General features: G+C 40.8%; 1 protein-coding gene across 2 annotated transcripts in view; it reads right to left on the reverse strand.

Annotated features, from left to right (window-relative positions):
- ARHGAP42 (Rho GTPase activating protein 42) overlaps positions 1-16,535 on the reverse strand; it is a 261,972-nt gene that overhangs the window by 38,603 nt on the left and 206,834 nt on the right. For both annotated transcript variants that reach the window (XM_061628763.1, XM_061628765.1), the window contains 6 exons: positions 12,565-12,643; positions 10,461-10,500; positions 7,075-7,137; positions 5,021-5,095; positions 2,711-2,795; positions 1,373-1,431 (listed from right to left, as the gene is read on the reverse strand). In XM_061628763.1, the coding sequence (XP_061484747.1) occupies positions 1,373-1,431; positions 2,711-2,795; positions 5,021-5,095; positions 7,075-7,137; positions 10,461-10,500; positions 12,565-12,643 (401 nt within the window). The remainder of the gene's footprint in view (positions 1-1,372; positions 1,432-2,710; positions 2,796-5,020; positions 5,096-7,074; positions 7,138-10,460; positions 10,501-12,564; positions 12,644-16,535) is intronic.

The following is a 16,535-nucleotide window of genomic DNA, read 5'->3' on the forward strand; positions in this document are numbered from 1 at the left end:
GATTTCCATCCCTGATCTAGAGCTGCTACACACTCCCTTTTCAGCACCCCCTTACAAATATCTTGCCACAGTCCATCAGTCTCCAGTATTCATCTCATCCCCCCCTCTTCCAAACACATCTGTAAGCTGACAGAGTTCATATCTGACAGTCCCATAGCCCTATCACATTCCTTATACACCCTTCTCTATTAGAGCAAGGATGAAAGAATCTGGGCTGTCCAGATGTTGCTGGACTACAGTTCTCATCACCACTGGCCATTAGCCATGCTGCTGGCTGGGGCTGATGGGAGTTGGAGTCCAAGAACATTTGGAGGGCCACAGGTTCCTCCATCCCTGATTTAAACAAACGTTCCCTGGCTAAGAAGCTACAGCCTTGTAAACCAAGCTCCTGAAAACTTGTGTGCAATACTGTGACTTTTTTCAAGTATTTATATCCTGTCTCCTTAACTGCAGAAATTCTCAAGACAGCTGATAGTCACCATTAAACGGTAAAATAGAAACCAATAAAACAATCGCATGAACAAATCAAAAGACAGCAGCAGTGTCAGATGATGATGAAAAGCCCAGAAGAAAACAGCAAAAGGGGTGCATGGGTGAGAGTACAGAACCCTTCCTCTATGCACACATCCCCTTTCCACGTAGCCCCTCCAATTCAAGCAGTTGTTCTCCTTTGAGCAGATGTCGGGAACCTTGGGCTCTCCAGATATGGCTGAACTACAATGCCCATCATCCCTGGCCATGCTTGTTGGGGCTGATGGGAGTTGTAGTTCAGCAACATCTGGAGGGCCAAAAGGTTCTTCACACCTGCCGTAGAGTTCATTACTGAATGTGACAGATGGGGTACTGCAGGGAAGTGGCACAGAAAACAGCTCAGCAACACCTGCCCACACACGCCTTTTCCTATTAAAATCAGACACCCCCCCTCTTCTTTTTACATGACTGGGACCAAACTGGGGTTGTAGTCAGCTAATTCCTACTCAGAGTAGACCCACTGAAATTAATGAACCTAAGTTAGTCCTGTCTATTAACTCCAGTGGGTCTACTCTGAGTAGGACTAGCACTGAATACCACCCATGAATCTTATAGTTAATTTATTTGGTCCTATGCCAAACATTGCAATTGTTATGCATTATAACCTGAATAGGAATGGTTTGTTTTTTAAGATGTTTTGTTTTTAAGATTGTTTTAAAAAGATGATTTGCTTTCAAATACATTTTTTGAAGATTTTTTTTAGTGTTTTATTGCTTGTTGTTTGCTGCCCTGGGCTCCCTTTGGGAGGAAGGGTGGGATAGTAAGTAAGTAAGTAAGTAAGTAAGTAAGTAAGTATTCCAAGGATTTGCATTCACCAGTTTTCAGCAGCATTTTCACTTACTAACGGCAACAATGAAATCCTTGTGTAACTTGTAGGTCATCAATGGCTCTGCAAGACACCTGGGTAAAACATTTTGGAAAGAAAGTAAGTTCAGTAATTACTCTATCCAAATTTCTTTTGGGTCAGAAAATAGTTTCTTGCTATAGCTCCATCCTAAACTAACAGAGATGTAAAAAAATCAGAAGTAGAACCATCACCTCTTGATAAAATTAAGCCTTACGCTTGACATACTCTTAGTTAACAATGAGCTCTTTGCTCAGCTAGGGCTGCAATCACAATAATGCTTACTTAGAGAAAGGGAAAGTGTCTAGTTGAAAGCACTACCCCAGCCAGCATTTTGAACATAAGAAGCTGCCTTATACAGAGTCAGACCACCTAGCCCAGCCAGTATTGTCTACGCTGACTGGCAGCTGTCTCTGGGGTTTCAGGCAGAAGTCTTTCCCAGCTCTACCTGGAGACACCAGGATTTGATCCTTCACCTTCTGTATGCAAAGTAAGATGCTCTGCCACTGAGCTATGGTCCTGCCCCAGGACTCCAGCGGATTACTTTTCCAAGCATGCTACCTGAGATTCTTTTAAGTAGCAATCAAAGTTGGTGCTTCCTGCATGCAAGTACAGTAGAAAGTCACAAAAGTGTGAATAACATTAATTCACTCAAAATACAAATTCAATTTAAACCCAGCAAATAATGAGAAAGTAAACAACTAAAAATAAAAATAAAATTGAACACAATTCTAAAAGTCATAGAAATTCTAAAATTCCTGTGCAAACAGGAAGGTCTTCACTTGGCATCAGAAAGCTTATAATGTAGGGTGTCCTGCCAAAATTGAGGCACCATTGTAGAAAAGGTCCTCTCTTTTGTAGAAGCATAACATACCTCTACTAAAAGAAGGCAGATAGGACAGCCCCTCTGCGGAAGATCTTGACACAGGCAGGTTGGTATAATTTTTCCATACCCCTGCCAATGTAACCACCTATTTTACAGGATTCATGAGAAGAATTCCTGGAGTTATAGCGTTGTTTACCATACTCTAACAACAAGTTAGAAAATAACATTATACAGTTTTGCTAAAAGACACTTACCTATTAAAGAGATTTACTGTGCCATGAACATTAGCTTACAATTTAGAAATTAAACATGTCTCATTCCAAATGGATGGGTTTATGGTGCACAATAGTTGGAACAGATTAGCTATTTATATAAATGACTATTGGCTGGTTAGTTCCAATGTTATATGATGCTGTTCTGATATTATATTCTATAGGACTTGAAGGGTGAAAGAAATGTTGTTAAGCAAGTGGGGAATTAGAAATTTGGAATCCAAAAGGCTTACTCACCTGAGGTAGTTCTTCAGCCCACTTGTTATAGTTTTATTGTCCCACATTTCCAAATCGATGTCCATGTCATGAGGAGATTTCGGAGCTATTAAAACGAGAGAGAAAGAGAAATTGCGTTATTCAATTGCTGTATGTGGAAAGTAAATGCGGAAAGTGGGATGTGTCACAAAGTCTAATCTGGCTGTCTTGATAACCAAGTGTGGGAAACCTTTGCCCCTCCAGATGTTGTGAAACTGCAACTCCCATTAGCCCTAGCAAGCATGGCCAATAGCTAGGGACAATGGGGATTGTAGTTCAGCAACATCTTGATGGCCAAAGGTTTCCTACACCTGTGATATATCAGCAGAAGCAGCAACATCTGTAAGCCGCCTTCAGTTCCAATTTTGGAAAAAGGGCAGGGTAAAAATAAAGATAATAAATAAATAAATATAATCTGTATGAGTTTCCGGATGTATGCAGTCTCTAGGGCTACATGCATGGCTCCAATCACTGGAAATACATAGCTCATTCTTTGCAACTGTAAGGTACTTGGATCAATTGCCAGTATTTCCAGTTAAAGGGATTTTAGTTAGCATGGCTGAGACTTCAAAAAGTTATATACAATCAAGTATACACACAAGTAGTGGGGTAAATCAATCATTGGCCTGACTGAGTATAATCCAGCTTCTTACATGGCTTGGAGGAGCAAGTGCGGTCCCAGTTAAGAAGCTAGCTGTGACTGCTCTGACAGCGCTAATCTTTGGATTTGGGATATTTAAAATATTTTTATGTTGCTTTTCTTCCAAGACCTTCAACGTGACTAACAGTCAATTAAAAGCAACAAAAAAGATAGATGGGACTGAACATAGACCTTCTTTCTCCCTCTGCAAATGGGGTAGGCAATATTAGAGCTGACAGGGGCAACTTTCTTAGTCCACAGATGCTTTGGGACCATAGCACTCATTTCTGCTTTAGTATTTAGAGGCAGTAGCAGTTAGCTGGTGAACTAGCTTGCTAGGTAAACCCAGCAGCAGCACCTGCAGCTTTCCTGTCCTTATTTTTGGTGCCAGGAGGCAGCCTATAGACAGATGTGCATGCGTGTGTCACAGAGAACACTTTACAAAGTAACAGTTGAGAGGATTGGTGTCCTGGTGCTGGTGCAGGCTGCTGATGTTAGTAACTACGAACTTGTGCTGTGCTGGCTGCAGCATCCCCATGTCAAGGTAAGGGTGGGGAGAGCCAACTTTCCTTGCCATGCTGTGGCCACCACCTGCTTTGCCTAGCAAACCATCGTACTGCCTGATGTGGTTTGATTAAAGTTTATATCTTAAGGCAGGGGTAGACAATATGTTGCTCTCCGGCTGTTGTTGGGCTTCAACTTGCATCAGCCCCATCAGTGATGATGGGAACTGTAGTTTAACGACATCTGGAAGGCACCACTTCGACTACCTTAAGCATACACTGAAGTATGCCACCACTCAACCAAAAAACTGAACTGAAAGTCTGCAGTGTTATTTATTGGAACTGGCAGTAGGCGGTAAAAATATAAGTATTAATAAACAATAGCTAGCAAAACGTTGGGTGCAGGATAACCCTCCTTTTGATTGAAGGTTAAGTGCAGCATCTCAATAAGAAGTTGCTACACGTTGAAAATGAATGCACTGTTCATGGTTCGTGTACTATTTTACGTTGCAGTGTGCACAGCTCAAGCGAGTGGCCAATTAAAACCATGACACATGATTTGTAAGTACATTTAAGCTAGCGGTTAAGAACCTGGCAGCATGGGGGCTTGATGTGCCCCCCGCCGGGTTTCTCATCTGTCTCTAGAATAGCCATGGATGCCAAGGACACTCATTATACATCTCAGCCGGTTTGCTTGCACATGCATTCACAAAGGAGAAAAGGACTTGAAGCCTTTACCTACTTTCCCTCAGATGAGGTCTTAGCTGGATTCTCTGCTTATGCTTATAAGCTTCTCACTTGTGTGTCTTGACTTGAACATGGGAAATGGGAGCGAGCCACTGAAGTGCGTCAACAGATGAGCTCTAACAGAGCCTCTGCTACTTTTCACACTAGGACTGAAACGGGTCAGAATGCCTTGTGCCTGCTTGCACTGGAGCAAGTTCAGTAAGCAAAGACAGGGTTACAGGCCGCTCTGTCCTTGGTGAATGTAAAACATATGCACCCACCCAACCCAGTCAAAAATTAATGGTTGACAAAGCTTTTAAGTGATCTGTTCCATTTACCCCTCCTTGTATATTCAAGTTTCACACACAGTTGCATATACAAGAATAGACGACTACAAGTAAGAAAGTCCATAGCCACACTTACAAAATATGGTATTCATCAGTTTCTGAACTTTGGAATTCACGCCACCTATTCTGTACAACCCCAAGATTGTGATACCTTCAAGGATAAAATAGAAGACATTTGCATTTTGACAGCTTATTTGATTTACTTAAAATAGTTGCACTGTCTTGCTGGAGAAACTGACACAAAATTTGAAATTAGCAGCAGGTACCACCACCACCACCATCAACAAAACGCCCGACACTTTTACGGACCATTGGATGCCTTTTACTGAATTTACATCTAAAGAGGAAAATCGTCATCAAGTACTCAAACTCTTTACCAGATTATGGTTGGTCTGATTGACTCTTATATTTGATTTTGAATTTTATGATAGCTCTCTTACAGGATTGAGTGAGGTTGCCTGGGATTGGGGATATGTTATGATGCTTTGTATCACTTGAAGAAATGAAAATAAAAGATTAAAAAAATAGTTGCATTGTTTCTATCCCATTGCAGCAACTTATGGGAGCAAAATCTTCTTTAAAAAATTGAGAGGCTGTATCACATGAAGGCTGCAATCCAATGCCTAATTACCTGAGAGTATCTTACATTGAACACAGTGGAACTGATTTATAAATAAACAATAATAAAAATGTAAGATTGCAGCCACACAGCCCCACACTTTGGGAGCAAGTTCCACTGAACATAGCAGAATTTACTTCCAATTAAACCTGCAAAGGACTAGGTTATATAAAACCAATTTTGTAGCCTTGTAAAGTAAAAGTAATGTAGTTTAAGCTGAAATCTTCATGACTATGTTCCTCTTTACATTTCCATAGTTTCTGGCACCACTATCATTGCCTTGTGCTCACTGCTTGATTACAACATTATTTTTGGAAGTCCCAGTACTGAATTATTCATGTAGTGTACTTGTCTTTTGCTAGATTCGTCTCCTGAAGTAAATGGGTTTCTCACAACCCAGTATTTTCATTCAAACAGCTTCATATTCCTAGTGCTTTCAGTACTTAAGAACCAGCTTTTTAGAAAGGCAAATATTTTTGAAATACTGGAAACTGCTAATTGGTCATATGTGATTTAGCTTTCAGCACGCTGCACTTTGATTTCAGTTAGCGCTACTAAATGCCATGAAACTTTATTTGCAAAGTTAAACTGAGTATGTACATCAAACTGAACTAAAACTGCAGCTTATATTCAGCTGGTTCACAAGTCACATTAAACCATAGTTCAGTGGTTCCAAAAGTTTTTTAGCATGGACCACTCAAAATTTGCAAAGGGTCTTGACTGACCACTTAATGATTTTTCTGCCAGTTGTAGTAATGCCAGTTACGCACTGTACTAGATCTAACATGATTTTTAATTGTATATTTATTGCTTCTTTTACTTTTTATTGTATTGTATTAAAATTTGAATTCCATAGAATTCCATTGGCACTTGAAATGTATGGTTTCAGGACCCACACTATTTGTGTGAAAATTAAAACAAATTACATTCACATGCTTCTAACACTGATGAAGGGTGGGCAAATAACAACAACAATAGAACAAGAAGCAATAAAATATAATTAAAAATCAATATGAATAGATGGATGTGACATCTTCCATCTTCAAACACAAATCCACAGACATGCCACGGACTACCTAAAAGAAGCCCGCAGACCACAGTTTGGGAACCTCTCTCCTAGATTATTTTAAACTACAGTTTAACGTGCAGTAATCTTCCTCCTGCTAACTCTTGGCTGTGAGGTATTTTTATATTGCTGTAATCCACCCTCGGACCTTATGATGAAGGACAGGCAAGAGATTAAATAAATAAATAAAATAACTAAAAACAACTGCATCACATGGGACAACATGAGGGTTTGTGTGTGTGTGTGTATGTGTGCAGAGTCTCTGTCATATTTAAATCAAGCCACACTTTACAGAATATGCATTGGCTATGTATCACCTAGGAGATGGGATTCGCTGTAGTTCTCTGGAAAACCCAGGAAAATGTACAATATGGTCCTTACGGCATCATAAAGTTTATTTTTGCGAAAACAACATCAACTAGTTTGCATATCAGTCTATACGTACCTCTCGTCTCCACTGCATGGATGCATTTCCTTACGAAGTTAAAACCAGCTTCATTTAGGAATGCTATCAAAAATGAACAAATAAACCAAACTTTCAATATTTGTCATAGTCCAACAAGCAATCCAGAAATACATGTTCTGTGAGTTCATTATAACCCAAATTATCTCAATATTTAAGTTATTTATTCCATAAATTTATTCATCACTTTTCAGGGCGAAGCCCTCATAAAGTAATGTACATACAATAATAAAAACCATAGAACCTCAAGCAGAGTTTAAAGGATTTAGTGCACACAGACACACGAGAGATAAGGAAACATGATCAAAAATTCTCTTAAGGAAAGGTGACAGTAAAAAGGTAAGACTTTTAAGGTATTCTGTAATGCCAGAATTGAAGAGACCAAACAATGTCTTGTTTCTGTTATTTGGGCTGATTGCAGGTGTTGCTACCACTCACCATATGCACAGAGGCACATGTTACCAAATACTTCCAAGCTACACAGGAAATGGACTGGACTGTGAAAGACCAACCCAAATTGTGTTTGCATTTTGACAAATTTGTAGGGCAGTACAATATCTCAGAGAGAAGGTCAGGCCTCCTGTTCCCCTGGTGCATTCACTATAACTGCCCAATTTCCCTACTTTTTAAAGTTTGCTAGAAATATCTGTTGGCTAAAGGTACGTTCTTAAACTGCAAGGATTTTTTTTGCCTATTAGTGAATTATACACCAACAACTGTACAAATGCGTCAGCGGAAAACATTGCACCAAAAATGCATAAGCAGGCTGTTGGTAACTTTGTTGCATAAGAGTGTGCATAATTTGTTGTGCAACGAGTTTCTGCTAGTGCAACTATTGCATTGGATTCCTATGTTGTGCAACATTAAAACTCATAAGTCTGCTAGCACAAGAGTTCTTGTGCTAGTGGACAGAGAATGCTTGACACAGCCCACTAGGCTTAATCCAAAGGCACATTGAAATCAAAGAAGTCCAACCGCAGATTCAAGCATTCAATTTCCAACAATTCAAAATAAATGGAATGTGAATCCTTAATTGTGTGTCTGAAATCCCTTGGATTTCAGTGCACCTAACATTTCTTAGGATTATGCCCACTGTGTTAGCCTTTTAAAGCTTATCTTTGAAACCTTGAAGGTTAAAAACAAAACTGATTGTGAAATGAAGAATACAAATGGCATAGTGTGATAAAATTATTGTTGACTGGATTCTAATAGAGAGCAGCACTTAACACCAACTGTTCAAGAGAAAGTGTTGGGAGCTGAGAATTACATTATGATGAGCTACTTGGAAAAGCGGAAATGTCAGGCTAAACTGTACATGACATCCTTGTGCATTCGCAGGGGAGGAACAAAACAAGTTATTACCAACAACCCCTAAACACACCTGAAGACAGGAAAGCCACATTTGTTTTGGTCTTTAATTAGCACAATTAAAATATGCTATTCTTCACAGATTGTTTTAAAAGTATCTCTATAGTTGATTTTGCTAACTGGCTAAATTAAAAAAGAACAAAATGTAAAAGCAACATTTTTTATAAGATTGCAATAATTGGTCAGGAGCCGGTAGACTTCCTAGATGTTTATATATAATTTTATACATAGGAGGCAGAAAAGTATACCACATGAACAATACAAACAAGAATGTTTGCCAGCCACAATAATAGAGTGCAGCCCATCTCGGTGTAAAATCAGACATATGCACACACAAGTACACCTGTGAAAATTCCCCTTAAAAATGAACTCATTATCAAAATAAGGTTAGCATATATTCTAGTTTGGTGTTTGTGTGGATGTTATCAAATGTTTTAGACTTAACACCCATTTTCAGCAGATCATAGACTTTGAAGGTTTCAGAAAAATATGTGCATATTACATATGGATAAAGCTTGGATAAGTTAGTTTATTTGTAAGTCATTGGAACTTGAAATATCAAGGTAACATTCATTCAACTGTATATATTACATACATTAATATAAGCTTGGATTATATAGACTGCTGATAAAACTTTAAATTTATACTATGATTGACGTACAGGATAATGTATATGCTATTGTTTTTCTTTGTCTTCAGGAACATAGGAAGCTGCCTTATACTGAGCAGGCCAATTAGTCCATTTGCCCCAGGACTGTCTCTACTGACTAGCAGTGGCTCTCCAGGATTTCAGACAGAGAGTCTTTCTGAGTCCTCCATGGAAATAGAGTTCGTTGAACCTGGGACCTTTTGCATGCAAAGGAGATTCTCAGCTACTGAGCTACAGCCCTTAACTAGATATATCTTTATTTAGATATATCTGTACTTGTATTTTATAATAATTGTTTGTTGTTATGTGCCTTCAAGCCAATTATGACTTATGGCGACCCTATGAATCAGTGACCTCCAAGAGCATCTGTCATGGACCACCCCGTTCAGATCCTATTGTGTACGTCGTACAACTCTGGACTTTCCTTTCGCATCTGTGCACGTCAGCCTCTGGGCTTTGACCCAGGTGCGTCATTAGTCACAGCGCTACTTGTACTTCCCCAGTAGCTCGGTGAGTGCCTTCTGACCTGGGGGTCTCATCTTCCAGCACTATCTCGTGTTGCATTTTGGATACTCTGTTCATAGGGTTTTCGTGGTAAGAGGTATTCAGAGGTGGTTTACCATTTAATAATTCACCTGATTAAAGGAATCTTAGTTGATAATTTGCATAAGTTTTATTCAACAAATGATCAATTGAACCTGGTTATGTTTGCATATCTAATAAAACAGTTCTGAAGAAACCACCATTCTTTGTTTTTAGATTACACATGCTCGACACAGCAAGTACCATCCAAAAAGCAGCATTCCTTCGTCCCTCACACACAAGATGGGATGCTTAGGTGGGCATTTGCTACCTCTGCTTTTGTAAACACAATCAATTAGTTTAACCAATTTAGCAACTAAGGCTGCAATCCAATACACACTTACCTGGGAGTAAGTCCCACTGAACCCAATGGAGCCTCCTTCTGAGAAGACATGTATTGGATTGCAGCCTTAATGTCATACCCCTATATAAGGATGTAATTTACACAACTTTGAATTAGACACTACTATGGGTCTGTGAGTTTTGTGATTTAGATATAAAACAATCATATGCACACAAGCATGGGTGTTTTACTAACAGGAAAGTGATAGTAGTAGTAGCTTTTTTAAATAGGAAACTGGTAAGCTAAGTACTCTTAGATGTAGCATAAATACATGGAAACATCTACTTGTCATAAGCAACAGCATTTGGATAGCTTTCTCAAGGCACAATTGTGACAATGGGAAAAGTTGGTAAAAGGCAACATGCACACACAAAGAAGGCCTCATAGGCATACTTAATAATTTCATATAATTGAAAATTAACTTACTTTCTTCTTTCTTGCTAATAATAGCTGGCAAAGTATAAATCTAAAAAAAAATTAAACACAGTAATAGTTACTTATTTGTCACAGTTGTTTTCCAAAGAACTCAGCATGGGGTTATTTCATTTTGCCCTTACCACAATTCTAAGGAGGTAATTTGGGAGACGGGAAGGAAGAAAGAGGGACAGAGATGGCCCACACATCATCATAAGCCATAGTTTGTATTAACCCATGATTTAAGCATGAATGTGCCTCCCACCCAACTACCCAGACCGCATGGCTCAAACAAGCCACGGTATGGTATGTCACATTGTCCGAACCTGTACCATGGTTTGTTTGTTTCGAACAAACCACAAACAGTAAGCAGTAAAGCTTGGCTTATTTCTGTCTTTACGCTCATGGATTATTTGAAACAAGCCAACCACGGGATGGATTGGAACAAAGCAACAGGCCATAATGAGATTTGTTTGAGCCGCATGGGGAGAAGTTTTGCAGGGAACTTTGTGGCAGGAGGGAGGCACATGCCTAATTAAACTATGTTTTAACATAATACACAGTAGGGCCCCGCTTTATGGCGTTCTGCATTATGGCGTTCCGCTGATGCGGCGGCTTTCAAGCAGGGGAAATTCCCCGTTTTAAAGCTGATTTTGCCGTTTTGCAATGTTTTCGTGTCATTTTTTCGCAACGCGGCCCATTATAGCCCATGGGGCCCTGTTTTACAGCGATTTCCACTTTATGGCGGGGGCCTGGTCCCTAACCCGCCGTATTAGTGGGGCCCTACTGTATGCCTTTTTGTGGCATGCAAACCATGTCCAGTAGTCTGTATGCATTTGTACAATTTTTTTGAAAAAGAAAAATGGGCATCCTGACATTATGAAGCTTGTTTCATGTGTCCTGTGAAATAGATTCCTTTTGATTAATTCTGGCTTTATCATCAGCCAATTTCATTTGGTGACCCAGAATGCTGGTTCCAGTTTTATAAATCTCTGTTATGTCCCTCCTACAAAGCTACAGCACTTCAAATAAATTAGCATTTCCTTGTGGAAAGCAACTCCAACCCTCCAACTGTTTTTTGTGCTCCCCTTCCCCTCCAAAAAGCTCTAGGATATTCTTTTTGGAAACAAGCAATTGGAACTGTACATTGTCAAAGAACTCTATCACAGAATGCTTATGATTGCAAAGTACCACAGAAGGGTTAGAGCAGCCATCCCAAACCAGCTGTCCTGCAGATGTTTTGGACTACAGCCTCCATCATTCCTGACCATTGGCCATGCTGGCTGGGACTTATGGGAATTAAAGTCCAACAACATCTGGAGGGCATCAGGTTGGGGTACTGTGGGCTAGACAGACGAAAGTAATAACCAGAGGTCAAATAGATGCCTGTTTGCATGGGAAGCGCATCTGTGGTTTCGGGAGGGCGGAGGTGGTGTGTTCCAGATCTTCCTTCCCACTTCAGTCCCTTGTGTTGAATCAAGTATTGCTCTGACTGGGGATAAGAGGGTTACGTTTTCAGGAGTGAAAGGAGGGGCTTAGAAAGCCTTAGCGTCCTGAATGAATACACTCCTCTTTGCTATCAATTCTCTTAACTGTTTTACATATGTATTCCCAGTAAAGTAACAACACTGTTGCTATATGTCTCTGTGTATATATAATTTAAATAGGCAAGGCTAACCTTCTTTGGACCAAAGGTCACATTCACCATTGGCCAACCCTCTGGGGGCTGCATGCCAACAGTGGGTGTGGACAATAGTGTTTATGGCCACCCCACACTCAAGACACGCACACAGGCAGAGGCACTAACACACACACACCAGATCAGCTGAAAATGAGAGTTATTGACCCCTCCCTACTCATCAAATAATCTAATGGCTGGGGAGGTGGCAACTGGCAGCCTCATCTGTGCACCAGGAGTATGTCTACTTTATTCATTTTTGCTGCTGCCAAAATTGGTGGAGTCTTGGAGGGCCAGAAAAATTTGTTTGGGGCAGCTTGATTAGGTCTCCAGGACAGGGTTAGCCACCCCCATTTTAAAAGATACACAGTAAATTTGTTCTTAATTCTCTGCCTGAAAAACCAAAGCACAAAAACAATAGAACATAGAAATCCTTACTGGTTCTTTCCCATCCATTGCTTCCAGCCATAGCTTCCTGTTAGATTCAGAAAAAGCTTGCAGTGTAATGATCCCATGCCTATTTAAAAAAAATGCAAGCAATTCACTTATTTACGTTTCTTTTCACACATTTTGGAAACTATCTGAATAGAAAGCGCTAAACTGGGGAAAATGAAAAGGTGTTAGATGCCAGGGCTGAACTGAATATTTCTGGTGAAGTTCTTATCAGTTGAATTTTTCTGCTCTTGATACAGAATGTTCTCTCTCATTATAAGAGCTTCCCAAGTGGGTCAGAAGTTGAATGAACTAAACAAAATGGCAGAACTAATCAAGCAACTATCAACAACAACACATAAGATTCTGGTGTAGGACCAGTGGTGACATTTTGCAGTGTCAAGGAAGCCTTTTCAAGGAGAGCAAATTAAAAACAACAGACTCTAGGGTCAAATATATTCAAAAAGTGTGTGTGTGTGGGATCCCTATTCATTTCAGAACTTCTCTCTTCAAAACAGAGAAAACGTTTTAAAGCGGCGCTGAGGAATTTGCCCGTCAACTATTATGGTAAATTTTGCCGTCGCCTGGGAGAGTTTTGTTAAAGGTGTTGTAGGCTTATAGATGCCGTACATAAAAGAAAACAACATATTCACACACATTTCTACACGTCTTTCAAAGATTTTATTATGTTTAAAACAAAACTGTCATATTACTGGTGGTACAATCGTATCACATTACCCTAATTTCATCGCAGACATGGAGTCTCCTGATGTATAGGATTTCAGGAGGACTGAGTTACTAGGCTTTTAAAGAGATTTCAGTGGGATAAAGGGGAGTGATTGTGTACAAGGGAGAGTTTTGGTACCTTTCTGTGAAGAAGAATTAATTATAGATAACCCCAGGAATGTAGTTTACCACGATCTCTGGGGGTCTTAGACCCCTCACTTTTTTTTGGCAGCAGGGTCCCAATGTCTCCAGTGTCCTTTCCTGCTGATTGGAGCCAATCAGAGTGAAAGGACGCAAGTGAGCCACTGAGAATATTCTTCTGAGTAGCTAACACACACACCTTTTAGGCTGATTGGCTCCTAGGGATGTCTGTTGTGGAAGGTGGCATGTGTGGGAATGACTGAGGAGTGTGGAGACAACTGTGGAGAGCAAGCAAGCCAGGAAAAATGGAAAGAGGTAGGGGAGAAAAGAAATTGGGCTGGGGGGGGTTCTCTCTTTCTCTGCTGCACAATCTTCAGTTTGTTTGTTATAACAAGGGTTTTATTCTCAACCCAGCCGCAAAAAAAAAAAAAAAAAAAGTGTGGGGAGGGGGGAAGTTCCAGACTGTGGGGAGGGGCTTTGTTCCAGACTAAAGCCAGGAATAATAGGGGGGCAGGAGGGAAAGAGATATGTTTATATGTGTGTGTCATGCATGGTAAGGTGAAATGCAAATGAATATGCCTAGTCTGTGTGTGTGGTGCAGCCAACACCAGAGGTTAGGATCAGGAATTTCTAAAGTTTCCTCCTAAAACTCATAAGCTCTGCTCAAATGCAGTCACTCTGAATCTTAGTACAACAACTAAGAAGGAAAACTCAGGAAAGGAAGTCCCTTAGCTTACAGCATCTTAGTACATTTGCTCCTGTACATGCACAGAAAATAACAGATCTAGCTGAGAGGCATCACATGGAGATCTGCACTGATCATTACAATGCACCACTAAGGGAAAGTATGTGGGGCAGTCCAATGGGACCATGTGTCAGCGGTCTTGAAAGCTCTGCACTGGCTGCTGGTGAGCTCTCAAGCCCAATTCAAACCCAATTCAATGTGTTAGTACCAGGATTCAAAGCCCTAAACAGGTTGGGACCCATATACCTAAACTCGCCCAATATCCACCATCTCAAGCCCTACAATTGGCAGGAATTGAGGCCTTCTGGTGGTGTCACCTCTGGTTGTTGTCCAGTTGGCAACTACCCATTACAGGGACTTTTCAGTGGTGGTTCCCCTTTGAGGTATCTCACTGATTTCTGGGAAAACATTCCTATTTGATGGCCGAGAGATACTGGCCATGGAAACAGTGAAATTAATAGCTGTGGGGTTAGGTGATTGCTTTTAAATGACTATATATGTTTGTAACGAAACCACTTGTTGGGAACTAATATTAAAGATGTTACGGGTTTGAAGGCGTTGATGGACTGCCTGGGAGTATGAGTGATGTTAAGACTGCCAGGTGGGAGGAGGCCGGTACGTGAGAGTTCTAAAGAAGGTTTGAATAAAAAGACAGTTGGTTTTGACCATTAGGAGATTTTTGTTGTTGGGATTTGGAGTGGAAGGAGGGAGGTTGTGTTGTGGGAGTGAGCTGGGTGGAAAAGGGTGGATTACATATTAGTTAGAGGGGGGAAGGACAGGTAGGGAAGGCAGAGACTATACATCACTATACTATTTAACAGCTTGTATTTTAATAAAGTTATTTTGTTCCTTTAAATTCCTGTGTGTCTGCCCGGTTACATGTGCTACCATATCAGGGTCCTATGCAGTTCCTGTACCTACATCCTATTGTGCTAATGGGGCACACCAGTGGCCACCTTTTGGGTGGGACAAAAGATGGAAGGGCTGAAGCTTGTGGGGCAGAGAGCATATCTGACCCAAGCTGAGGCAAGCGTCCTACTGGGTGGGGATTTCCTGGACCAAGCATGGGGTGTCAGGCAGGATAATCCCTGGTGAAGGGCAGGTTCACAACCATGTTCTAAATAGTCTTAGATGGCTCTTAAATAATTGTTTTTTTAAATTGCTTTAAATATGATTTTATTTAAAATTGTACTCTTTTAACTTAACTCTTTGCTGTTTGTCACCCTGGGCTCCTTTGGGACGAGACATACATTTAATGAAAGAAATGAATCATCCCTGACCACTGACCATGATGGTTGAAGCTGACAAACACCCTGATGCAGTGGCTGGCAGTGGCTCTCCCGGGTTTCACACTGGAGTCTTTCCCAGTCCTACCTGGAGATAGCGGGAATTGGACCTGAGACCTTCTGCATGCAAAGCAGATGCTCTGCCACTGACTTACTACTAGTCATGATGGCTATATGAAGCCTAAAAGTGCAGGGGAGCAGCAGTGGAGAGGGCTATCACCTTCATGTCCCGCATGTAGGCTTCCCAGAGACATCTGGCTGGCCACTGTGGAAAGAAAGTTGCTGGACTAGGGAGAACTTTAATCTAATCCAGGGTGACTCTTGAGAGCCAGTGTGGCGTAGTGGTTAGAGTGTTGGACTACGACCTGGGAGACCAGGGTTTGAATCTCCACGCAGCCATGAAGCTCACTGGGTGACCTTGGACCAGTCACTGCCTCTCAGCCTCAGAGGGAGGCAATGGTAAACCACCTCTGAATACCGCTTACCATGAAAACCCTATTCATAGGGTCACCATAAGTCGGAATCGACTTGAAGGCAGTACATTTACATTTAGGGTGACTCTTATGTTCCACTGACGAAAGGTAGGTTTTAGGCATCTATATCCCATGGAATAGGAAGAGAGAATCTTTTGTGATGTTAGACTTCGGGAGGAGCTAAAGAAGATGACGGAACACGTACAGGATGTAAGGGAGAGGTCACAGAGGAGTGTTATGAATGTCCAGAGCATCTGCCTACTGGCAAGGGTGTCTTTGGAAATCACTTTCCTTCTTGGGTAATCGTATGCATAAGACACTTACAAAGGATCAGACAGCCCATTTGAGTTAAGCTATCTTTTTAAGGTGGAGGCTGGATATCAGTGAATATTTACAGGCCACATAAGCCTTTCTGATCGCAAACTGTTAAAATTATTTTAATTCAACATGACCTTAAAGGCCATATCCCTCAATACATCCAACTTAGAGTGCTATTATTTCCTTGCAACTGTTCAAAGCCAAGTCTGTACGAAAAGTGAAACACACAGTATAATTTCCCAGACACAAATCTATGTGTTTACTCTTTACGGCATAGCACAATGAGGC

The sequence above is a fragment of the Rhineura floridana genome, chromosome 5, assembly GCF_030035675.1.
Source record: "Rhineura floridana isolate rRhiFlo1 chromosome 5, rRhiFlo1.hap2, whole genome shotgun sequence".
Classification (NCBI taxonomy): domain Eukaryota; kingdom Metazoa; phylum Chordata; class Lepidosauria; order Squamata; family Rhineuridae; genus Rhineura; species Rhineura floridana.